This window comes from Natator depressus, chromosome 1 (genome assembly GCF_965152275.1).
Source record: "Natator depressus isolate rNatDep1 chromosome 1, rNatDep2.hap1, whole genome shotgun sequence".
Classification (NCBI taxonomy): domain Eukaryota; kingdom Metazoa; phylum Chordata; order Testudines; family Cheloniidae; genus Natator; species Natator depressus.
Window position 1 is genome coordinate 273,770,092 of NC_134234.1, and position 26,704 is coordinate 273,796,795.

Sequence of the window (26,704 nt, forward strand, 5' to 3'; positions counted from 1 at the left end):
GCACCTCATATTCTACTGCTGTTGGGCTGCATTTTCATAATTCTTGTAGTCCAAAATTTCCAATATTTTCAGAAGCAACCAGGGTAGGAAAATATAGCATTTCCAATATTTTTCAATACAATCACAGAATCATAAAATATGTAGAGTGGAAGGGACCTAAAGATGTCATATAGTCCATCCTCCCATGCTGATAGGGTACCTACACACTCCCTGATGGGTGTGTTCCCAACCTGTTCTTAAAAGCCTTCAGAGATGGGGATTCCACAATCTCACTTGGTAATCTATTCCAAAACTTAACTATCTTTATAGTTAGAATGTTTTTCCTAATATCTAACGGATAACTCTCTTCTTTGTACCAGGCCTTAAGATATTTGAAGACAGTTAACAAGTTTCTCCTTAGTCTTCTTTTCTCCAGACTAAACATGTCTTGTTTTTTAACCTTTCCTCATAGATGAGGTTTTCTAAACCTTTTATCATCTTTTTGCTCTCCTCTGGACTCCCTCCAATTCATGAATATCTTTCTTAAAGTGTGGTGCCCAAACCCGGACACAGCGCTCGAGCTGAAGACTCTCCAGGGCTGACTAGAGAGCACAGTTACCTCCCATGTCTTACAGAAACACTTTTAGCCTTTTTTGTTGTTGTTGTTGCAACTACACCACATTGTTGGCTTTTATTCCCTTTGTGATCCACTATAACCCCCAGATCCTGTTCAGCAGTACTACTGCCTAGACAGTTATTCCCCATTTTGTATTTCTTCATTTGAATTTTCCTTCCCAATTGAAGTACTTTGCACTTGTCCTTGTTGAATTTCATCTTGTTGATTTCAAACCAATTCTCCAATTTATCAAGGTCCTTTTGAATTCTAGTCCTGTCCTCCAAAGCACTTACAACCCCTCCCAAACTGGAAATTTTATAACCATACTCTTCACTCCATTATCCAAGTCATTAATGAAAATATTGACCACTCCTGGACTCAGGACATATCCCAGGGAGACCTAACAGATACATCTTACAATCACAAGTTTATTCAGTGATGAAAGCTTTTACCAGGATTTTTGAAGGATTTCACTGTACATCAACCTGATCTTTAAAACACAATCCTATTACTGTATTAGTTTGTCTATTTCAGATTGAGTATTTCTCCTCTTGCCACCAAACTCTTTTTCCCCCTCACTCTGAGCATGGGGCCTTTTTACAACTACTACAGTAAAAATGAATTAGTTCAGCGGCAGAGAGCAAAGTGGCTCAAGATAAAGAACTTTATTGCAGTAGCCTCTGCTGCTTACAGCTGTGCCCTAACCTTATGGCAATGTACAAAACAGAATAGATGTGCAAGAAACAAATGCTCCAATAGAGATGAAATACTCTGTCTACAAAAACTACAGTATTAGTCAAGTGAGTAATTCTGGGTGAAAGTCACACAATGTGAGACTATCTATTCATTGCTACAGATAGCTGAAACAATTTTCACAAAACAAGAACCAGCTTGAACCTTTGCTTATCCTGCAGATTGAACAGACTATAAAGCCAGAACGGACCATTGTGAACATCTTGTCTGACCTCCTGTATAATACAGGTCATAGAGCTTCCCTGAATTAACTCCTGTACCCAGCGTCCCTTGCAGTCTTCTGCTAGGGCAGCTCACCTGTGCTTAAGTCCATGCCATCACATCTTCACTACTAGTGTTACCCATGCTTGTTAGATTAAAGTTAGCATAGGTATGCTTACCCATGCTACAATCACCCCTCAGTTTACAGTGTAGCTGTACACTAGTCTAGAGTGAATAATTAAAAGTTATGAATAAAACAGTAAGGTATGGAAAGGTCAGCAGAATTGAGACAGAAACAAAGTAAACTGATAAGAAAAAGTTTAATCTGTGTAAGAATTAGGGACCGATATCTGCCAAGTGTCATGCACCTTGTAGGTGTGTCATGCATTCCTACTTTCAGCTTTCCCCGGGGGTAATCCATCCTGAAAACCTACCCCCCTCCATCCCTTCCCCCAAGGCCTCACCCTCGCTCTGCCTCTTTTCGCCCCCACTCCATCCCCTCCGCCTCTTCTTGCCTCCACTCTGCCCCCCATCCTGCCTCTTCCCATCCCCGCTCCATCCCTCCCCCAAGCATACCCATGCCCTCGCTCTGCCTCTTCCCGCCCCTGCTCCTCCCTCTCCCCCCCAGCACCTCCCGCCTGCTGCCAAACAGCTGATTAGCGGCAGGCGAGAGGCACTGGGAGGGTAGGGGAAGAGCTGATCAACAGCTGAGCACTCACTATTTATTTTCCTGTGGGTGCGCCAGCCCTGGAGCACCTATGGAGTCAGTGTCTATATCCTGCACAATCAGTATGATATCACACATATTTTTATGAGAGAAAAAGATGTCCACACTATGCCATGTGGCCTAAAGGAAGGTGCACTGAGCTACCAGCTGAAAGCCCACAAATTCTAATCCTAGTCTTCTACTCACTTCTCTTAATATATCTATCTACTTCATAACCCTTATTAACCAAGGCCTCACACCTCTACCTTAGGGGAGGTATAACTATCATTCATCCATTTTCTAGCTAAGATAACAGAGATTGGACAAGGTCATGTCAGGCAGAGCTGTTAACATAAACAAGCTGTCTACAATGACAGACCCGGGCCCTCATCCACTTTGCTACACTGCCTTTCCAGGTGAAATGGGCCAGATAATCTCTTTGTGTAACCCATGCCAAGAGCGTGGGTCTTGGTTACTCTCAAGTGGCTAGGACATATACAGAGATTAATGAGTTTGTTACTGCATCCATACTAATGGGAATGGTCCATTAGTTGAAGTGATAGGCGTTCATGCTTTTAGATCTAGAGATCCCAGGTTCAGTTGCTTTAGATCAATGGTGGGCAACCTGCAGCCCACGGACTGCACACAGTCCATCAGGGTAATCCGCTGGCGGGCTGCGAGACAGTTTGTTTACACTGGCCGTCCGCAGGCACAGCCGCCCGCAGCTCCTAGTGGCCGCGGGTTCACCGTTCCTGGACAATGGGAGCTGCAGAAAGCGGCAGCCAGCATGTCCCTGTGGCCCGCACCTCTTCCCACACTCCCATTGGCCAGGAACGGCGAGCCGCAGCCACTGGAAGCTGCGGATGGCCATGCCTGCGGACGGTCAGTGTAAACAAACTGTCTCGCGGCCCGTCAGCGGATTACCCACCACTGCTTTAGATGACCCAAACAGATGCCTTTACACTTGTCTGCGTAGTCTCTTACCACTAAGCATACTCTACTCCCAGGGTCAGGACTCCTGAGAGCCAGCTAGTTCACAAATAGTTGTATTGCCCTCATAGAGGATAAGACCATGTCTTCCCTGTCACTTACTCCAATAGCCGATGTGGCAGTGGTCTATGCTGTGCATCTGAGGGTTGTATGTTCAAACACAGTGGCTGATCCATGTTGGAGGAAAATCTATGGAAGTTAGTGTGTGGACCCTGGCATAATTGTTGAAATGACTTTATATTGCAAAAAAGTATATTTAGAGGTTAATTTGGACATTCTGTCAATACGGGTTTTATTGATATACTTTTAGTTTTTGTATTTTGGTTAATGGGAATGGTCCCTTTAAGAGCAGGGTGGAGCACAGATGGGCTTGTATGAGGAAGACAGAGCAGCGTGTTGGAGATGTGGGAACTTGTTTAATAAACCAATCTTTCCAGAGAGCAATCTTCACGCCTGAAGGTGTAATATTAGCATTTATTAGGAGGCTAAAAGCCTCAGAACATTGCTTAACAAGCTTCAGAGCCTTTTGCCTATAGGTCACCAGTATGAATCCATCTTAACTCAGTAGGAATTAAGTGTTGTCTCCCATCAATGCAAGTTTGGTGGCCCTTATATGCAATGAGTTTGGTGGGTCTTAATTCCAGCTGCCACAGTACAAATGCACCAACATACTTTGCACTGATTGTCAGACATAACAGAGAGGCCAAGAACTTCATGGACTTTGGAAAATGAGCTACCCCTATTGCCCTAGATCAGGGGTTCTCAAACTTCATTGCACCGCAATCCCCTTCTAACAACAAAAATTACTTCACGACCCAGGAGAGGGGACCGAAGCCTGAGCCCACCCAAGCCCCAACTGCCCCAGGTGGTGGGCCCAAAGTCTGAGCCCCACCGCTCTGGGCGGGGGGCCAAAGCTGAAGCTCAAGGGCTTCAGCCCCAGTCACGGGGCCTGCAACCTGAGCCCCGCCGCCCAGGGCTGAAGCCCTCAGGCTCTGGCTTCGGCCCTGAGCAGCGGGGCTTGGGCTTCAGCCCCGGGCCCCAGCACGTCTAAGTCAACCCTGGCGACCCCATTCAAACAGCATTACAACTCACTTTGGGGTCCCAACCCACTGTTTCAGAACCACTGCCCTAGATTACTTTCCTCTACATCAGAGCTGAGGAATGCTGGCAGGGCAGTGTTTGGAAAGCTTTCACTGTTGTTCCTCTGTGGATAAACAGTTCCTTCATCAGGACTGCATGACATTAAATCCACAAATTGTTTAAAGCTGGAGTCTTAAGGTCACGTACAAATTGTTGCACATATGCAACATAGCTCATTAAATTATTTGCATGAAGTATTATTTGCATAACCCCTTTTTCTCCTTTCACCCCTCCAGAATTAATTGGCAGTAAATGGTTGAAAATGAAGATGGTTACTCAAATTAAACTGAAAAGATTACATGCTTTTAATTTCTTTCCCTTCCTAAGTAAATGATCTGAGTTCCCGCATGCTGCCACTCCCCTTTAAAATAAACCTCCAGAAGTTACCTGAAGAGAGAATGGAAGTTATTCTGATGATAAAGCACCATATCATTGGAATAAAGCCAGTGCTCAGTGGAATACCTTTGATACGCTACCCTCAAACTGTACTGTAGTCTCCAAATTTCAGATGCCTATAGAAATAGACAGCAGATTTCTAAAAGACCTTTTGAGAGTAAAATGAATAACTGAAAATTGAAGAATGGTGGTTGTACCAACTGTGTACCATTTGAGTTGCTTTCCAACATTTAAGATGTCCATAGTCAAAGAAAGTATTAGGACTTCTTAGAAGCATGCAGAAAATTCTTCAGTTCCCCAAATGGAAACTAACAAAGTGGGTATGAAAGAAACAAAGAATGGAATATGGAAAGCTGTCATTGCTACAGAGAGTTGGCTAAGGATTTCTGGGTATTTAAACTATACGTTTCATAATTTTAGATAATTTGGTTTATTTTATGTATTTTTACTTTTGAGTCTGAATTTTCCTCAATTGCATTTTTTTTCTGTGAGAGAATTTTGTTGATGTTGTTTTATTCTAAAGTTACTGAAATATATTTTCAATAAGAGCTCAAGGTATTTTGTCTGGGAATATGCTTTCTAGGTTTACTTCATTATATAGCCCCAAGTGTTAAACATCTTGGGTGAGATCCTGGCCACAGTGATGTCAATGGGTGTTTTATCATTGACTTCAGGATTTCACATCTTGTTTCTAAATTGGAAAGGAAATCACATAAAATCTACAATATGGGGTAAGTAACTGACAAAAAGAAAAAGCTGTCATTACTTTTATTTTTTTTATTGAGTGTGAATTAATTCGTGCAGTCCTTATTCCACATGAGTGATGCTTATCGGAACATTCTAAAGAAATAATTATCATCAAGTTTAGTGACGGTAGAAACAGGCTTTTTTTTTTTTTTTTTTTTTTTTTTTTTAAAGAGCTGTGGATAAACATGTGCATGTCCCCCTCCAGCCTTCTCCATCCCTCCGCTGCCCCTCCCCACCCCCTCTCCTTTCTACCTTCTCTTCAAAGTAAAAAGAAGTAGTTACTTTGCCTATAGTGCATAACAATATGAGGTTATATCTGAGATAATAGCAACTTTGGGATTGTATAAGACCAAAACTTTCATTACAGATGAAAAGGCTGAAAATTATTTAAAATTTCTTATCTAGTATCTGGAACGCTGACAAGCTTTCCAGTCTCTGATGAAAAAGTCTGGCATTAGGACAACCCCAGAAATCTAACACATTTGACTTTGCGTAAGTAAATCTAAGCCCGCCCCCACCGCTGCTCCAACTAATTTAAAACATAGTAGTAACATTCTACTTGTTTTTGGAACTTTATACCGAGAAGAATGAAAAAAAACCATAGTGATTAGTTTGACAAATGAAAAGCTTTATTTGATTTCTACTACTATCTAATTATTCATTAAAAGCATTCACAAATACAGGCTCAGAGATCTAACACTCCTATGGTTAGTTTCTCCTCAAAGTACCACAGGATCCAACACATCGGAGTTCATCATTTTGAATAGCGCATGCCATAAAGGGAAAAAAAAACAAACAAACACTTACATTAGGTCTTAATCCTGCTGCCATTTCATAATACTTCTCTGCTGCTTCATTGAGACTGGCTTGCCTATTGGTGCAGGGGAAAAAAATAAAACTACACTTAGTTTTTCTTAGGTAAATATGGAAAGTGTGCAGATGGACAACTGTATTTGCTTCCACCATTTTAAAATATCCTATTACCAAATACCAATATAAATATTATTTTTATAGCTCTGAATATCAGTTCTCTATAATGAAATGCTCTTTTTAGTCTTATTCACATTTTAGTTATAATAGGATTTCAGTGTACATTGCAAAGAAATACAGTGGGCCAGATACAGTAGATCAGCTGATGCAAGTTTATGGCCCTTTGCCAGGTTACACCAGCTGAAGATCTGGTACAATTATTTATAAAATTAGCCATATCTTCAAGTATTATATATGTCAAAGTTTGGGTTGTAACATAAAGCAACTCATGTCTTTATTCCCTACCGAGAACACTGTCTTAAGGAAGCTGGCATATGCACAAAACCAACCAACCAAACTGAAGGGATGCCAGGTAGGTTACACCTTCCAACACTATTAATATTTTGATTATTACAATCCTTAAACCAAACAGAAGGACAAGTAGTATGGCTTCCTGTACCAAGAGGTAGTTAAAAAGGAGCCCATGTGTCTTATCTGTAGACTTCTCACTCTTGACAGGCGTCTGTTGGCATGTTTGCCTGTTAGGGAACTAAAGATGCATTCTTTGTTAAGTTCATATTCTTATCCTGTGGCACATTGTCTTGCAGCTTTTAGAGGATGGAAGAGATGGGGGAAAAAAGGATAACAAAACTCAGATTTCATCATTTTTTCCAGATTTCCAGAACGCTTGTAAGTATCATTTCCAGAACACTTGGATTTGCAGGTTTTACCTATGAGGTTTTTTTAAACTGTTTATTGTTCAGGGATCATAGATTGCAGAAGCTAAACCTCCATTCGACTTTCCACTGGAGTTCTGAAAATTAACCACACAATGTGCTATCGGCAATTCATTCCAATCAATGCATTTTGATCAACAGTTATTGGTCTTTGGAGTAATATGGAGGAAGGAAAATCTTTTTGAAGTTTCACATACTTTTCAAGCAAGTTGAAATCATTTCCTGACAAGCAGTTTGCCACAGGAAACCCAGTTTATACCCATCAACTGTTTTAAATTACTCTGCACATTTATCAGGTCAGTGGTTGAGTGGTTAGAAGTGAGTCTAAAAATATTCGTTTAACACACTTCTGAAACATTCCTGCTGTTTTAGTCAAAGGGTGGCACTTACAATTCCTGAGCAAAAAGCTAAATTTCACAACTTAGTAAAAGACAAATAAAATTGAATGTGTCAGGTAGCTTTTATTTCACAGAAGGTCAGGAAATACAACAATCCTAAATGCAGCAAATTTCTGTACAAACAATATGCCTTGCCCAGGAGGCAAAGAAAAAAGGCACATTTTCCTTAGGAAAGAATTGCTTGCACAAGGAACATGGAATGGATTGAAATTCATGCCCCCTCTAGCCAATTGGAAATACATTACTCTCTTTTCTTCCTCAAATATATCTTGAAACATGGACCATTAATTTTCAAGTTGAAGTCAATGTGAATTTATAGTTCCTTATTAAAAATTGGTTTTTATAAATGTATTCAATCCATACTAATCTTGTGAGGAAAATGCAAGTTCTATTATTGGGGCATTCATAAACAGTTCCTTCAGCTAAGGTACAGTAGAGTTCTGATTCACATGCTCACTGGAAATCTAAACTAGAATTCATTATGTTAAGCCCTGGAATGGTTTCCCCTTGAGAAAAATAAAAGACATGGAGGTAGGAAATTGCAGTAACCCTATGCCACTAAGCAGCAAATGGCTCTGGATCAGTGTCAAACAATGGAAGGTTTCCACTGGAGGAAGCATAATTTAGAGAAAAATTAGATACAACAGTGATAAGAATAAAATACAAGCAAGGAAAAGGAAGCCAGGAGAAACTGGGGAACAGCTAGAGAAGAAAGACTGCTTTCAATCATTATGAACTACATCCTAGGCTTTCCATGGTGCTGAGCTTGAAAGCAGACCTGACTTCTGCTGCTTGACTCCTAATGCTTAAGTACAAATATCTGCTCCCTTTCACAACATAACTTGCTGTCTGGCATTTAGATCCTGGTCAGAAGCAGCCCTTAAACTGAGCCTCTAGACCAGTGATACTCAGGAGATGCAAGTGGCTCTTTAATGTGTCTCCTGCGGCTCTTTGCAGCACTAGATATTAAAACACTGTGCGATTTAATTAATGTAATTTGGCTCCTGAACCACTGAGGTCTGAGTAGCTCTGCTCTAAACCCACGGACTCTTATCCTTATGTATGTCTCATAGACTCACAGACTCAGACTTTAACACCGGAAGGAACCATCGTGATCATCAAGTCTGACCTCCTGAACATTGCAGGCCACAGAGTGTCATTTACCCACTCCTGAAATAGCCTCCTAACCTCTGGCTGTGTTACTGAAGTCCTCAAATCATGATTTAAAGACTTAAGTCACAGAGCATCCACTATTTACACTAGTTCAAACCATCAAGTCACCCGTATGCCATGCTGCAGATGAAGGTGAAAAACCTCCAGGGTTCCTGCCAATCTAACCTGGGGGAAATTCCTTCCTGACTCCAAATAGGGCGATCAGTTAGAGCCTGACCATTTGGGCAAAACCCACCAGACACACACCTGGGAAAGAGTTACCTGTAGTAACTCAGAGCCCTCCCCATGTAGCATCAGTTGACCATCTGTGATATCTCACAGTTGGACTTGACTAAATATGACTCGTAAGTTCCATGGACACCCAAATAAAAGATAAACAATTCAAGGCTGATTCATTTAAATTATTAGGATGCTAATCAACCCTTAAAGTAAAAAAAAAAATTAATTTGTCAATAAAGTGGTGACTACATTATACTTGTCGAGACGTGCAAATATTTCAGTGGGAAGAAGGATTGTTAAACTATGTCCATTTGGCATCTGCTGTGTTATAAAGCCCTGAATTGAAAGCTCCTGGTGTTAAGTGAGAATCTGGCATCTGCCTGGCCAAAGAAAAATGGGAACTTCTATGTAAGGAAAAATAATCTAGAAAGCCAGAATTTGGCACCAAGTCTTAATTCTTAAATGAAACTTTTGGTGCCATAATAAAATCATGATCAGACAGTAAACATTTCAACCTTCATCCTATTTTTATTTATGTCACACAATCACCCTCCATTATAAACCCCCGTTTTCAGTTTCTTATAACTTTGCCAAACTTTAACTATTTGGGCTAAATTTTTCATGCTGAGCATCAGGCCTCAAGCTGAAGTTTGTTTCAGACACACAGGCCCAAAATCGGGAAGGTGCAGAGGACCTACAACTCACATTGACTCCCAAAGGCCCTGAACCTGGAATGAGCCTCACATAGGCCCACCTGTGTCACTGAAATCAAGAAACCCTACCTATTACAGATCTCATTGCAAGTACAGGGTCTTTGTTAGGAAATATCCAATTGGCTGTTAAATCGGTACTAGCTGTTCTCTAACTCTAAGGCCTGCAATCTAACTTGCTTTATTAATATTAAGGAATAAACAGCATTTCTCTATGATTAGTCTATTTCAGAAAAGCTAAATGATAAATTGTATTTCTGTAAATATTTGAGTTTACATTAATATATTTCAATAAAATAACATAGTAGTCAAAGAAATATACAAGATAAGCATGACAGATCAATATTTGAGTTTAGGCAATTAGAAGTAAACTGAATTTCCTAATTTTGTATTGACATGAGTGATAACATTTTCAAATCCTGCTTTCCTTGCTGACCAGAGTCATCCCACTGAAGTAGTGGGATTGTCTGAGCAAGCCACGCCAAGCCAAAAAGGAATTGCTCCTGTTATGAGTACAAAGAGTAACTTTGTTAATTATTTAAATACCACTTATTCCTGTTATGTAGGAAAGTTTATATTGTGCAGAGGAATGAATGTGGATGTTTGTAGTTAAACATTTATTCTACTCTGAGTTAATGTTTGTGGGAGAAGGGTGCAAGAAAAGTTGCTCACTAAAATAAGACACACTTTAAATGCAAAAGCTACTAAAAAAATTTAAATAGTGTTTGTAGTGTTTTTGTAGTCATGTGGGTCCCATGGTGATTAGAAAGACCAGGTGGTTGAGGTAATATCTTTTATTGGACCAACTTCTCTTGGTGAAAAGTCAAAGTCCAATAAAAGATATTTCTTCACCCACCTTGTCTCTCTAAAACAGTGGTGGGCAACCTGTGGCCCGCCAGGGTAATCTGCTGGTGGGCTGCCAGACAGTTTGTTTACATTTGCACGGCTGCCCGCAGCTCCCGGTGGCCACGGTTCACTGTTCCTGGGCAATGGGAGCTGCAGGAAGCGGTGCTGGCTGCAGGGACATGCTGGCTACGGCTTCCCGTAGCTCCCATTGGCTGGGAACAGTGAATCACAGCCGCTGGAAGCTATGAGTGGCCATGCAAATGTAAAACTGTCTGGTGGCCCGCCAGCGGATTACCCTGAAGGGCTGCGTGCTGCCTCTGGGCTGGAGGCTGCCCACCACTGCTCTAAAAGATGTAAGTCATTTTATATTTTTGGCTTTACAAAAACCGGACTTTACCTCAAAAATCATATTGCTATCATGTATTGCTGTTATCACCTTCCTGTCATTTTGAACCTCTTGTTCTACATCCAGGCCAACACAAATCCTGTTGTTTTTTAATAAAGAATTTATTTTAAATCCATCTCTTCTTCTATGTAACCACAGCTACAAAGGTCATCCCCTGCCTGGTTAACACCTCTAATCTAACATTTTCCGCCTCACAATCCTCCAGTCCATCTAGCATCTAAAATAATCTCTCTCACTTGACAATCAGCCTGCACAACTCCTCTGTGCCACTCCATTGACTACCATTGCCTACTATACTGTTTAAAATTCTCAGCTTTGCTTTCAAGGAAGCATCCACTTACCTTTCTGTTCTGGTTTGTTGTTGCATCCCACCTTGCCACCTTTAATGCTCTGTTTATAACCATTCACTTCCTTTTCTTTTCACCCATATCGCTACACCCTCTTTCCCTCTAATCCAACTGCCTGGAACCATCTCAGTTCTCTGTCATTCAAATTCATCCTGAAAACCCACCTCCTCCAAAAATCCCACAAACACTTTGGGATGGATTTGGAACTGCTACAATAACTTATGAATATATATTCTGTTAGTCTGATTGTTATTTGTTGTTTACTGTAGACAAATATTGAGTGTATTCACTAGCAGGATTGTCAGGAAATGTAGGCAGGAAGGAGGCAACAGACCAGCTAACAACCTCTCAGCAAACACCCAGGACTACTGACTTTAATGTTGCTGCCCAGACTCCTGCTGAGCCAGCCAAACCAGTTTAACCAGACTCAGAAAACAGTAGGACTTGGGACTAGACTTTGACACACTCCAGAGAAAGGGAGAGAGAAAGTGAACCCAGAGTGTTGTAGTCTGGGACCCAGTCTAAGGCCATGTCTACAATGCAATCTTTGGTCAATGCAAGTTACGTTGCCATACAACCACCAACATTTGTATATCACTTGGGTGTGTGCATATATGACTACTTGAATCAGCCCTGTGCTTACTTACTGGAAATGCTTGTCTCGATGCAAACTGTGGTGAACCATAGGTAGGTATCCCAGAGTGCCACATGCTGCCATCCGTCAAAATGACTTTTGGGAAATTTTCGCAATGTTTTGTTGGATAGGCACGACTCATCCAGGGATCAAGTTCCCAGCATGCAACTTTCTCCATCCCATAATGCCAGGCACATCCCATAATTTTTACACCATTTTTAAAAAATCCCACAAACCTGTGCAGCACTTTTCACTATCTGCCAGCTCTGACAAAAGCACAGAGCCTGCAGAACTCTGCACTATTCTCATGAACGTTGCCAACACAGGTTGCACAAAGCTCCTGTATTTCCAGACCTGCAGGCAGTACCATAACAACAAAGGACATTAGTTTCTTCAAGGACAGTTTGCTGAGGAACATAGTGAAAAACTATTCAAGGTTGTTGTTGGTGTTCATGGAGCAGCTGCAGATGTTGGAGTGCTGCTTCAGGGCATGAGAAATAAGCACTGACTGGTGAGATTGCACCGTAATGGAGATATGGGATGACAAGTAGAGGGTGCAGAACTTTTGGATGTGAAAGGCCACATTCCTGAATCTGTGTTCGGAGCTCACCCAAGCACAGGGACACCAGAATGAGAGCTGCACTGACAGTAAAGAAGTGCGTGGTGATGGCACTCTGGAAGCCTGGAACACCAGATTGCCACCAGTCAGCGGGAAATACTTATGAAGTTGGAATATCCATAGGGGCTGTTGTCATTCAAGTGTGCAGGGCCGTTAATTGTCTCCTGCTACCCAGGACTTTGACTCTCGGCAATGTGACACAGTGGATGGATTTACAGCAATGGGGTTCCTGAACCGTTGTTGGGCACTAGCCCACCTTCCCACAGAGTACATCAACAAAAAAGGCTACTTTTCTATGGTGCATGACACACACATTTTTAAGAATACAGGTCTGTTCAGAGAGCTGCAAGGAGGAACATTCTTTTCCAATTGGCAGATTACACTGGCAATACAGAAATGCCAACAGCGATTCTGGGGGACCCAGCTTCCCCCTGGCTCATGAAGCTGCATGCTGGCCACCTCGACTACATCAGAGAAATAATCAACAGTGGGCACAGCAGGTGCAGAATGACTGTTAAATGTGGTTTTGATAAACTGAAGGGATGCTGGCGGTGTTTACTCACTAGATTGGATCTCTATGAGAAAAATATCCCAATAGTTGCCTGTTCTGTCCTGAATAATATCTGTGAGGCAAAGGGGGAAAAGCTGCCGCCAGGATGGAGGTGGAGTGGCTGTCTGCTGACTTAGAACAGCCAGACACAAGGGTCATTACAAGACCCCAGCATGAAGCTATGCAGCTGACGAAGGGTTTAGAAGACCACTAATGGCAATCCATAGTAATGTTCTATGCTGGCATGTTCTCTGGTCCTGGAGGTTTGGGTGTTGCTAAGAATTGTGTAGTGCTTGCTGTACATTAATAAATGTGACTAAGTAATTTCCTGATGCTATGAATTATGTGGTGCTTGTTGTACATTTACAAGTACTGTGTGCTTTGAGTAACACTCAACTATTGCATTCTGCAATATGTGTTGTAAACTAATAAAGATAGTTTTATTCTCCAAAAATAGAATTTTGTTCAGTGGGAAAAAAAGTGCAGAAAAACAACATGCAAAAAACCCGCAGGCAATGTAATGCAAACTTTTAACAAATTTAGCAAACATTTCTGTCCATTTCAGTGCACAAATGTAGTCCATTGGGGCTACACATACCTCAACTGTGGTTCTCACAAGTCAGCGTATGTGAAGCTGTGGTTCTTCTTGCTGTCCTGTGGCCTGGAGTGGTAAGGGCAAGGATGCGACCCATGATAACACTTGGTATGCTGGGGGTAGGGGAATAGCAACCATGGACGAATAATGGAAGGGAGTTTTGAAACTTATCTTTCCCTTTCTGCTTATTGACACTTCATCTTTGGAACACCCTTGGCACAGCACTGCTCTCCAGTCCTGCCATGGTGAGCATGGCCTGCCAGGGATGGGGTGAGGGAACGATTTTCTGTTGTATGTGAAACAATATAATTTTGATCCCTATTCCATGGGTAAAAGTAGAGGGCAACGGCACCAACTACTGGCATTATTTTCCACATGAGGTGATAGTTTTAGATTATCATTTAATCTTGAGGGTAACAAAGGCACTGAGTACACAGCTGCTACTGGTGTCTCAAAGCTGCTCAGGCCTGTATGCTGCTAGTCTGTTTACTGCAATGGTGCCAGCTGAACTCATTGTGAAGCGACATGGGAAATTATCTATCACAGAGAAAGAAATAAGGCAGCAATCCCTAAAAACATTGATAAAGGATTGCAAAATATCTCCATGAAAGTTTCATCAAATTTCATCAGGAGGATACAAGGGACATCCCTATGTTCATGAACAAACTGTCCTGCATGGCCCCTTGCCAAATCCAACATGGAATGAAAAGCAGATGCCAACTCGACTTCTGTTTGTTATACACCTACTCTTTTGTCTTGTTAGCTTGGCTGGTAGGACTGGCTAGAGTATGATGGAGTCTCAAACAGATCCTGGCTTGTGGCATGGCTGCAGCCTCCCACCACATCTTCCTACCTCTCCTCCTCCTCGGTATCCACACTGCTGGGGTGCTGGTGGGATATCGGCCAAGTATGGCATGCAGCTTGTTGTAAAAGCAACAGAACTGTAGGACACAATTAGATCTATTATTGGCCTCCCTGGCCTTGCACTATCCCAGGCAAAGTTCCTTTAATTTCACATGGCACTGCTGCTGATCCCTGTTATATCCCTTTGCCCTCACCCCGATGCAATATGTTCATAGTTGTCCATGTTTCTGTGGCTGGCCCATAGCTGTGCTTGCATTGCCTCTTCTTTCCACATGCTCAGGAGACCAAAATCTCCTGTCTTCTCCTGGCAGGAGCGCATCTACTGTGTGGAGCCAGCGTGGTTGGTTGAGTAGCTGCACGCAACAAGGAAGACTACGAGGTGTGCTTGCCAAGGAAAAGGCATCAGAAAAAGGCATTTCAAAAACTTCAGGGAGGGCTTCCAGTGTCTGTGACCCCATGGCAGTGGAGTCTACTACACTCACACTGCGTTGACCCCAATGTGTCAATCTTGGCTCCATGCCATTCAGGGAGGTGGTTTTACTGCTTGCTGTAATGGGGCACTTATGTCAGCCAGAGACAAATTTGAGTGTTGACACAAGGTGACTTATGTTGACCTAACTTTGTAGTGTAGACCAGGCCTAAGAGTAGGAGAATAGCATGATTTTACCCCTGGGTAGTAAAGGGCAAGGTCAAACCTGATGGGGGTACATTCAGAGATGCCATGAAGGGATCAGAAGTGCAGCTAGCCCTATAAGGGTGACAACACTAACCCACCTTGATGATATACCATTGCCCCTCAGCATCATACCTTCACTTTAAAGACAAAACCAACACTCCATTTTATAGTGAACCCCGTCATCTATATGCCTAACTTCCTAGGCTTGTGTTCTTCACTAATCTAATGTTTAGATGAATGACTCTGGGTACGCCCATTCCTAAGGAGGATTAAATGTTAGAAAGTGAGCATGCAAACAGAAGGATCCTTAAAACTATCCATGTTGGTGCAAGTGTTTGGGATAATATTTAATGGATGAACAATTGTACCATTTGTCTTGATTTTCTTTACTGATCTACAAGAACTGAGTCCATCTCTTTCGAGCAATCTTTTAAAGGCATTTTGGGGCTTATTTCAAAATCTTGCTATAGGAACCTTCAGTTCAGTTTGGAAAGTATGTCACTCAACTAAGAACTTATTCTGTCTTCTTTTACAAATCATTTTTTTTTATTTTGTATTCGTGGATGTTAAAATTATAAAGAGTAAAGCAAGAGAAGTCTATTAAGATAACGGTTCTAATGACTACTCTGTGCTAATTGAATGTATTTACTCAAAACCACTTCTATTATTTTTGTACCTTATTTACAGTATATTTTCTAAAGCAAGATATAGGCTAATCCAAACCATTTTTGTTCAGTCATTGCTCTTCCTTTTAAGTACATAAGAAGCATAATCATTATACAGTTATCCTAGAAATAAAGCCCGGAGACTAATACAGTAATGCGGGCTTAATGTAATTGTTTAGGTAGAAGCTCAAAGTTGCTGAAAGTCAAGGTGCATTGGTTTTAAACGGAAGGACAAGCCCTCTAAAATTTCAGATAGCAGAACAAAATTAAATACAAGACTGCCTCTGAATCAAGGGGTTCTGATAATATCATTAATCACTCCTGTATTTCTCAAAGTCTCCATACCCTTGACACCGATATTTAGACTTCTAATCAGCTTTCTACTCCCTAATGATATTTATATAATATTCTTTGGTATTTCCAATACTCTCACGTTACAGTCAGAGCAGTAGAGTTCCATTCTCTTATTTATGGACTATTTTTGAGACTCAAGTCTTTAAAAATAATTTAAAAGGAAATTTTGCTGAAAATACTGTACAAAAAGAAGATATATTGTTCTCATATACAGCCAAAGAGGATTACAAGCTTGTGAAATACAGAAATTTCCAAGGTAGTGAATAAGGAGTGTAAAATATAGAAAAGTTCCAAATAGAGTCTGCAAAACTTTCACTCCATTTTTTCTTCCTTATTAGGTATAACAAAGCTTTCAAAAGGGGTATTTGGTTAAAAAAAACTTGCTGTAAGCAAATACTGCAGAGTTTGGGGTTGGGGGAAAAGAGAAAGCAAGAAAACCAAATAAGAATAAGGTAGAGAACTAACCTGAGCATATGGGCTGCATTGAAGACAACATCAAACTCTGTATTGTCCAGCTCAGCTGCCTTCTTTGCCATTTCAGCTGCTTCTATGAGGCGGGATTCTTCTAGGAGAAACTGACCTGCATGGAGGATATGTATGTTAGCTCAAAGGGGAAGAAGCAAACAGTATGTTGGACAGTGACACACCTGAAAATCAGACACCATGGACTCAAAAGGAAATATGTTTTGGAAGGAGACAAAATTGTATGGAGGGTGTTTTTTGTATTGTTACAAGTACAATAGCAGAAGATGCTGTAAATTATAGCTATAGCACATCTATCTAGATGCCCTTCTTTGATTAGGTGAGATCTATATGGGTTTCCATACAGTCAATTCAATATATCTTCACCATCCTATGTTTAAGAAACAATACATTTATGATAAACCAAAAAATCTAAACTCTAAAACAGGGCTACCACTCCTTAATGCATTCTGTTGTGCATTGTGCCTGACTTTGAAGCACATACACCACAACACAAGCCAACTATACATAATTTTTCATACCAAAGTCTTCATCTTCATCTATCCAATTTCTCATTCTTCACTGTATGCAGTGTTCTTATAGCCATGTCAGTCCCAGGGTATTAAAGAGACAAGGTGAGTGAGGTAATAACTTTTATTAGACTAATTTCTGTTGGTGAGAGAGACAAGCTTTTGAGCTTCCACAGAGTTCTTTAGGTTGTCTGAAGCTTGAAAGCTTGTCGCTTTCACCAACAGAAGCTGGTGCAATAAAAGATATTACCACACCAACCTTTTCTCTCTGATTCTTTATTCACATTACTATAATTGCTTTGAAACCAGTTACACTGATGAAAATACAGTGTAAATGAAAGAAGAATTTTTAATACTAAATGAGTAAAAACCATCAACATGGCTATAGCCATTATATACAAATTCATTAGAGTATACAGATTCACAGTATACATTCATAGTGCACACTTTTTTAGTTGTAAAACTGCCCAACAGTTCTGAAAGTTTTGAACTAAACAAAGTACAAGGGGAAGAAAAACATAACACTCAGATATTGTTCGAAATAGAGAAAAATATTTATACATAGGCATTTCAGTCCTGATCAAATGTTTTCATCCTGAAGACAACACTGAAAATGGGGAAGAAAAATGCTGAAACACTTTCAATGATCTGCTCTGGAGAGAAGTTTTAGTGAACAAAAAAAAAAATTCCATGCTTTACAGGCTGTTCTGTACTTCAATATGCCAAAATAAATAGTAAAACTGCAGGCAGATACTATGGGTAACAAAAAAGCTATAACAGGAGAGTCCGGACGCAGGGAGAGTCCGGACGCAGGGGGTGAAGCTTGGTAAAGTGGGGGTTTGGTTGTGGGTGGTTTGGTGCAGAGGGGGTGAGGCTCAGCAGAGAAGTCTGGGTATGAGCAGGTCTGGATGCACAGGAGCTGGGCGCACAGGTAACCTCTCCCCCCACAGCTGAGGAGTGATGGGGGCAGGAACCTGGGTCTAGAGGGTGCAGTTTCCTGCAGCCAGGGGAGATTTCTGGGGGTGGGCTTGACCTGGTCCCTGAAGGGGAAGAGGAAGTCCTGTACTCCCCAGTCTCTCCAGAGCCAGTTAGAAGCCACTGGCCGGGGCGTACCCAACCCCTCCCACTCCATGGTTATTTGCATCTCTGCTAGCTTCTTCGGACCCCTGAAACAACGCACCCATGCTGCGAGAGAGGGGCACGTGACTGCTCTTGAGGCTTTCCTTTGCTTCCCCACCAGAAAGTCATTTTTCTGCAGGGAAGCAATGAAATCTGTGGGGGGACATAAATTCTGCATGTGCGCTATGGTGCAGAATTCCTCCAGAAGTAATTATTTATAAACCTCCAATATCGTACACCCATGTTTTACAAGCATATGCGAATAGTGCTGTACAAATAACTGAATATTCAGTACAGGTGCAGGTCTGAAAAAATGAAAAAAAAATCATTATGGGTCAACCCAAGACCAAATATTTCAAAATTCCAATGAACTAAAACAGAAAGTTTCATTTTGTGTCTACTGAAATGTTTTTCAGAGGGTTTTTTTTTAGATGTTTTAAAACTTTTTAAAGATAAAATTGAAGGAAATCCTGAAACAAACCCTCTTTCTGAAATGAAAAAAGTCAAAACATTTTGTTATAGAAATGAGACCATGAACCATTTTCACATTTCCAATTTCCACCTCCCTCCCAAAACAAAACAAAACAAAACAAAACAAAAACTGGCTGAAATTGACTCAAATTAGTGAATTATTTCAGATGAGCCGAATATGCATTTTTGGCAAAGAAGTGTTTGCATGAAAAATTTCATCCAGCTTCATATGTCAAGACCACATGCGTTACTTGGTACATAATACAAATTATTCTTATGTAGGCTGCACACTAACAAATCCCAACATTAAAATCCTGAAAGATAAGAAAAGCTGTAAAAGTTGGACCAAAATTTCCCATCTCCTCAAAACCAAGCATTTAGTCTCACATAAAGACATTAGGTAAAGCTCTGAAGGAAATAAAATAAGATTGTTGGTTTGACCAATGAGAATGGCTAGAAAAGCAAAACAGAGTTAAATCACTGAAACTATTTCTTTTTGTTCTAGAAATCCATCCATCATACTCCAGATAACCTGGACATCTCAGAAGAACTGGAATTTGACTATATGTTATTCTAAGAATCAAAACAGTATTTTCTTAGTAAACTGCCCAGCTTAAGTTTGCACTAAAGTACATTTTGCAATTTAAAGGAAAAGGTAAGGTAAATTATTATAATGATGTGCAGCTGTTTCTCTCCAACTGCTATTCTTTCTAAATAGAGATGGTACAGATGGAAAATGGTAAACTTTCTTTTTTTTTTAGCATAAGTTTTCCCAGAATTACTAGAAGGATGACTTCTCTCCCAAACACCATGTTAACATTTTCTAGCTTCAATCGTACAAAAATGCATAGGCATGCTAGATTTAGCTTAATATTAAAACTCAAGCACACTCAACAAAACTCTTCAGGAGGAAAATATTTCTCTCTTCCTGCCATTATCATTATTTATGATTATTTAAATAACACCCAAGTCTGCTAGGCTTGTTTGTGGACATAAACTAGGTCCCTGGAGAGTTTGCAGTCTTGTATGGACAGCATGCAGACAAAAAAGAGTTGAGAAGAAAACAACATGAGATTCTACACTTTGGATTCCTTCTTTAGATTTATAAATGCATATAATCCAAGGACAGAAAGGACACTGTAATAATCTATGCTGACCTCCAATATAACAGAGGCCATACTACTTCCCCCAAATGATTCCTTTTGAACGAGAGCATCTCTTTATAGATTCCATATTCCATTTGCTGGGTTTGCAGAATGTATGTTTCTATACATAAAACCTGATGAATGTGCTGCAATTTGTAGAAGTTGCTTTAGACGCAACTGGATTGTAATTTCCCCATGCCATTAAAAATGATATTTTACCTACGTATTGTGCATACATCCTACTGTATGTTACTCAAGGGAAAGTTAAGGTGTTTACTCTAATATTCAATCTTCTGAATCTACAAAGTAGATTTCCATTTTTATTAAGCTTTAATTATTACTATTTATTCAGCTTAATGTGGTGGTTAATGACCAATAAACATATTCCTTCAGCTTTACAACTATAAAGGATATCTCACTGAAAACAAGAGTGTACATATCCGTTGCTGAACTGTTATTTTATCACTTATTAAAGTATTACTCAGGGAATCATGGCAGGCACCTTTCTGTTTCCTACAACAGTTTTTGCAATTAAGGGAAGTGGTTAAAATCAGGAGACTGTCCCTTTACCAAGCAGTACCAGCAGGTCTTGGAAAGCAGATGTCAAAAAGCTTGGTGCATACCCCTAACAACAAATAATTATTAAACAGGGTCAACACTAAGACATAGCAGTAACTTAAGGGCAACAACGCTTAACAAGAACACTTTAATTATAAAATAAAAAAAATAAAAAATAAGGGGAACCAGAAGAACCCCGGAAAAATGAGTAATACTTGATAATTAAACAAACTTGGGAAACTGCTCCAACCATTTTTACTCTGTGCCCTGTAACAGTCTTTACACATCTACTTTACAAGGTGCGTTATTTTTAGATCAAGGACTTTGCAATGGATTTTAAATGTCTGCGATCTATGCTCGCATGCTTCTTAAATTTGGAAGAACCAGTGACTATACATTCAAACTTCCCTGTCACATTCTGGTTTGCAACAGAGACCAATGAGGGATTGTGCCACAGCCTGCCCCCAACATATTCTCAGTCCCAGATTTCCCCAAAAACGTGTTCTGCAATGTCCAGCCCTCTCCTGGACAGTTGAGATATTAAGATGTGATGCCCCTGTAAAGAGTCAGCTCCCCCACCATCCCCCTCACCCGTCCTTACAGACTAGTAAGTCTTTAAAATGGATTCTTCTGAAAAGTAAAATCTGGACCAAGTTTCTCTCTCCTGCTGGGCGTAGATGCCAACTGTCTTATCCCAAACTTCTTGTTGTGAGGTTTGCCTCACCCCTTGTTAGCTTGATGGGTCTGTTTACTGTTTATACGTAAATTGAGGTAAACACACCTGTTTAACAACTCCCCCTAACATATCTGGTTTGAACACATTTTAGCTACCATTACAGCCTAAGTCCATAACTCTTAATACCCACTGAGTACATACATCATGCATGAATATTAATGATCATGAGCTATTTGTTTTCAAACGATACCTCACAAGGAATATTTGGTACAAAGATGATTACAACAGTGGGCAGGGTATGAATACAGGGGTGCTTAGTGTCACATTTCCATTTTTTCCTCTCTCATCTTATTTTATAAAGGCTTTAGATGTTTGTAGTATAGGGACATTTTAAATTTGGAGAAGACATACATGTACAGTTTGCAGATGAAGTTTCAAAAATGTGTGTCAGAGACCATTGCTTTTATAATAGCTTACACTTACGCGCACACACACACACACACGCACACTTGCTTGACACCAATATCAAGAGTTGATGAAGAAGCTTCTTCACCACAGTAGCTTTGGTTTTGGTGTTCCCCATTGTGACGGAAAGTACCCCTGTATTCACACCCTACACATTATTGTAATAAACTTTGTACAAAGTATTGTAAGGTATCTAAAAACTCACTTTTCTGATCAGTACCATCCTGATAAAATATGTGCGGCAATACTGTATGTGTATAAGATTCCAGTTTATGGTGGTTGTAACACATTGTTCCAAACTGAGCTTGGAAAACAGGTCTGAATCAAACAAACGAATGTGTGCTCTGCTTAATTTGTATTTAAACAATAAACAGAGTCATTAAGCAGGAAGGGAAACTAAGGAAGCTCAAACACGTGAGGAAAAATAGCAGGGAACATCCTTCTCCTTAGACTTGTTGCCTCCTGGTATCCATCTGGAAATGCTTTTCAAGAGAGGGGCTTACACTGTAAAAAAGGAGGGACAAACACTACCAGGGACCCGTTTCTCATTCTGCCCATCTATTCACTGCACCTAAAGGGACAAAGGAAACAGCCATGGGACTGGAGAAGGGGTCCTGACCTAGGAGGTTTAGTCAGTACAATTGCTGTAAGCATGCGGTGAAAAAACCTTGCTTTGAATTTAGAAACTTGTATTGTCCAAGAGAGGGCTGGGCAGCACAGGACAAACATTTCAGGGGGGGAAATCTAAGATTGGGGGTGTGTTGGGTTATCCTGCACTTGGTGAGAGCCAAGTGTGACTGGCAGGCTGCAGTTACACACAAACACTCAGGGTATGGCTTACATGATGGAAGGCTGTTTGTGAGCTGCCCAAGTGGGAACTCCTTCAGCAGGTGTTGTAAGGCACTCAAGGTTTCAGGACAAGGGTGGCACAGCTGCTCATTAATCTAGATTGTACCCTTGTATACAAGTACTTTAATTTTTGTATGATTGGTGGGACATGGAAATTTAACAAAGAGTGAGAAATGATTACTCTCAGGATGCCAATGATCTAACCAGGAATTTCTAAGGTATGTTTCTTTGTGTTCATTTATATGGATTTAAAGCAAACTGGAATAGGCACAATCACTGTGCAAGGTATGTTAGTTTTTGTGGTCAATGAACTTTGTGATCATTTGAAACCAGTGGAACTATTCACAGAGTTAAAGCTAAGTCAATGTATATTTGCAGGACTGGGGCTTAAAACAGTATTCTTCATATTCTTCTTCTGTTCTCTGTTTTACGTATATTCTATAGTCAAACCATATGAACCCAGAAGGAACCTAGGGGCTATAAGGGCTTCCAGGAAACTTGGCATTTTACCATATAGTAGGGGCTACTCTACACTAGAAGCACTACATTGGCGCAGCTGTACCTCTGTAGCTCATCTGGTGAAGATGCCCTACTGACAGAGAGTTCTCCCATTGGCACAACAACTCCACCTCCGCGAGAGCATTATGCTGGCTACGTCGGTGCTTATGTGGTGTAAATTATGTTGCTCGGGGGGTAGGGGGAGCGGCTTATTCACACCCCTGAGCGACATAAGCTGTACCGACTTAAGTGCTAGTGTGTACAAGCCCTAAGGAATGCCTAGGTGGGCCGTCACCACAGTGCAGCCATTTCAGTGCTGGGAGAATGTGGTCTTTTCAGAAATATCAGTATTTTTCAAATGGCTACTCTTTTCTAACCAATAGCCAATGTAAAGTGGAAGCAGCATTTTTCTGAAACAGAGGCCTGGTCTACAGTATGCGGTTATTTCGGAATTAGCTGAGTTACTTCAAAATAAAACTGCTTCGGCCACATGACCAAACCACTTTTTTTTGATTTAAAGGGATCTTTACTCCGATTTCTGTACTCCACCTCGGCAAGTGGAGTAGCGCTAAAATCGAGATTGCAGTTCCGAGTTACAGGTACTGTGGACACAATTCGACGTTATTGGCCTCCGGGAGCTATCCCAGAATGCTCCCTTGTGACCGCTCTGGACAACACACTCAACTCCGATGCACTAGCCAGGTAGGCAGTAAAAGCTCCAGGAACTTTTGAATTTCCTGTTTGGTCACCACCATCACAGGCGACCATGCAGAGTCCACCATCACAAGAGACCACGCAGTTCTGGATTTGCAGACGAGCTCCAGCATGGTCCGAACTGGAGGTACTGGATCTCATTGCATGTTGGGGAGACGAATCTGTTATGGCAGAACCACGTTCCAAAAAAAGAAACGCAAATACGCACGTTAAAGTCTCCAGGCCATGACGGAAAGAGGCTACTCCAAGGACACAGAGCAGTGTCGTACAAAAATCAAGGAGCTCAGGCAAGCGTTCCAAAAAGCCAGGGAGGCAAACGGGCGCTCTGGGTCCCAGCCCCATACATGCTGCTTCTACCGTGAGCTGCATGCAATTATGGGGGGTGACACCACCACTACCCCACCACTGTCCATGGACACCTGCAGGGGGGGAGTAGCACAGAGTGAGGAGGATGAGTTTTTGGAGGATGAGGACAGTGCACAGGCGGCAAGTGTGGAATCTGTTTCCCCCCCCAGCCAGGAACTATTCTTAACGCTGGAGCCAATAGCCTCCCCCAACTCCCAAGGCATGCTCCCGGACCATGACCCTGGAGAAGGCACTTCTGGTGAGTGAGAGCTTGATCAGAGCCATGCGGTGGGGGGTGGGGGGAAAGCCAGCCATGCTGAGCTGTTTGCGTTTAGTTTAAAGGGCTCATCCCTGCTCAGAGCCTCATCGGAGCCATACGGTGGCGGAGTGGGGGGAGGGTGCTGTGTGAAGCAATCATCACAGAGAGCCCGCAGGCCCTCCTTTAAAATGCAAACCCACCAGGCATTGCTTGCTATGGGAAAGGGGGCCCGGCAGTTTGAAAGCATTGAAATGAATGCGGAAGCAGCAGAACCCCACGTGCCCCAGGGCTTACCATGGCTGCCTGCAAGCTGAATTCTGTTGCCTGGCCGCATGTGATGGCTTACTCACACCAAAGTGGCAGGCACTTCAGTATAAGAGGCAAAATGAGACCTTGTACAGAAAGAACATGTGCTGTGTACTATGAATTGCCTGTTTCACTGAGAAAGAGTGTCCCCTTTGTTCTCTAAAATGTATCTTTTAAAATACTACCCTCCCTTTTTCTCCTCCTGCAGCCGGTGCAAATGTTTCAACGTGGCCCCCATCTACTCCGTCCCAGAGGCTGGTCCAGATTAGAAGGCGGAAAAAACAAACTCGGGACGACACGTTTGCCAAGCTCATGCAGTTCTTTCGCACTGATAGGGTCCAGCTGAATGTGTGGAGGCAAACAATTGCGGAGTTGCGTAAAGTGTTACATGAATACGAAGAGAGGAGGGACGTGCGCTATGAGAACAGGCAGGATGCTATGGTCAGGCTCATGGGGGAGCAAACTGACATGTTCCGCTGTATAGTGGATCTAATGCGGGAAAGGCAGCAAGACCACAGACTGCTGCTGCAGCCCCTGAATAACCGCCCTCCCTCCTCCCCAAGTTCCATAGCCTCCTCACCCAGACGCCCAAGAACACGGCGGGGGGGGGAGGGGAGGTGAGGAGGCTACGGGGACCCACACAGTCAACCCCAGAGGATTGCACAAGCAGGCATATCCTAAATTTTGATTTGTTTTCTGGACTTGTCCTTTCCTCCTCCGCCGCCCCACTAACCCAATACCCCCTCTCCCCGTCTAGCTTCTGATTTCTCTCAATGTTTTGTGCAACAAATAATAAAGAACGGTTTTTAAACAATTGTGACATATATATATATATATATATATATATATGGGGGCGGGTAACTTTAACAGAAACAAACACAACTCTCACACTGTACCCTGGCCAGTCATGAAACTGGCTTTCAAAGCTTCTCTGATGTGCTGCACTCTTCTAATCGCCCTGTTGTCTGGCTGTGCGAAACTGGCAGCGAGGCGAGTTGCCTCAACCTCCCACCCTGCCATAAATGTCTCCCCCTTACTCTCACAGATATTGTGGAGCACACAACAAGCAGCAATTACAATTAGAATATTGACTGTGGTGAGATCTAACCGAGTCAGTAAACTGCGCCAGAGTGCTTTCAAACGTCCAAACGCACATTTTACCACCATTCTGCACTTGCTCAGCCGAAAGTTGAACTGCTCCTTACTACTGTGCAGGGTGCCTGTGTACGGCTTCATGAGCCATGACATTAAGGGGTAGGCTGGGTCCCCGAGGATAACTACAGGCATTTCAACATCCCCAACAGTAATTTTCTGGTCTGGGAAGTAAGTTCCTTCCTGCAGCTGTTCAAAGAGACCAGAGTTCCTGAAGACGCGAGTGTCATGCACCTTTCCCGGCCATCCCACGTTGATGTCAGTGAAATGTCCCTTGTGATCCATCAGTGCTTGCAACACCATTGAAAAGTACCCCCTGCGGTTTATGTACTGGCCGCCCCCGTATTCCGGGGCCAAGATAGGGATATGCGTTCCGTCTATCGCCCCGCGACAATTAGGGAACCCCAGCACATTCAAGCCATCCACAATGGTCTGCATGTTTCCCAAAGTCACTACCTTTGATAGCAATGGTCAATGATTGTGTTAGCTACTTGCAGCACAGCAGACCCCACAGTAGATTTGCCCACTCCAAACTGATTCCTGACTGACCGGTAGCTGTTGCAAGCTTCCACAGGGCTATGGCAACTAACTTCTGAACTGTGAGGGCTGCTCTCATTTTGGTGTCTTTGCACTTCAGGGCAGGGGACAGCAAGTCACAAAGTTCCATGAAAGTGGCCCTACACATACGAAAGTTTCTCAGTCACTGGGAATCATCCCATACCTGCAACACTATGCGGTCCTACCAGTCTGTGCTTGTTTGCCAGGCCCAGAATTGGCATTCCATGGCATGAACCTGGCCCAACGCCACCATGATCTCCCAATCGCCACATGCTGTGCTTCTAGGAACGTCTGTGTTCATGTCCTC

General features: G+C 42.0%; 1 protein-coding gene and 1 long non-coding RNA gene across 3 annotated transcripts in view; one reads left to right on the forward strand and one right to left on the reverse strand.

The window, feature by feature from the left end:
• Positions 1-26,704, reverse strand: part of TMTC2 (transmembrane O-mannosyltransferase targeting cadherins 2) — a 361,794-nt gene that overhangs the window by 24,590 nt on the left and 310,500 nt on the right. For both annotated transcript variants that reach the window (XM_074941959.1, XM_074941960.1), the window contains exons 10-11: positions 16,756-16,870; positions 6,336-6,399 (exon numbers count right to left, since the gene is read on the reverse strand). In XM_074941959.1, coding sequence (XP_074798060.1) covers positions 6,336-6,399; positions 16,756-16,870 — 179 coding nt within the window. The remainder of the gene's footprint in view (positions 1-6,335; positions 6,400-16,755; positions 16,871-26,704) is intronic.
• Positions 19,406-25,343, forward strand: LOC141980596 (uncharacterized). Its single transcript, XR_012637582.1, has 4 exons — positions 19,406-19,527; positions 23,584-23,765; positions 24,293-24,381; positions 24,896-25,343. It is a non-coding gene; the product is annotated as an uncharacterized LOC141980596 (long non-coding RNA).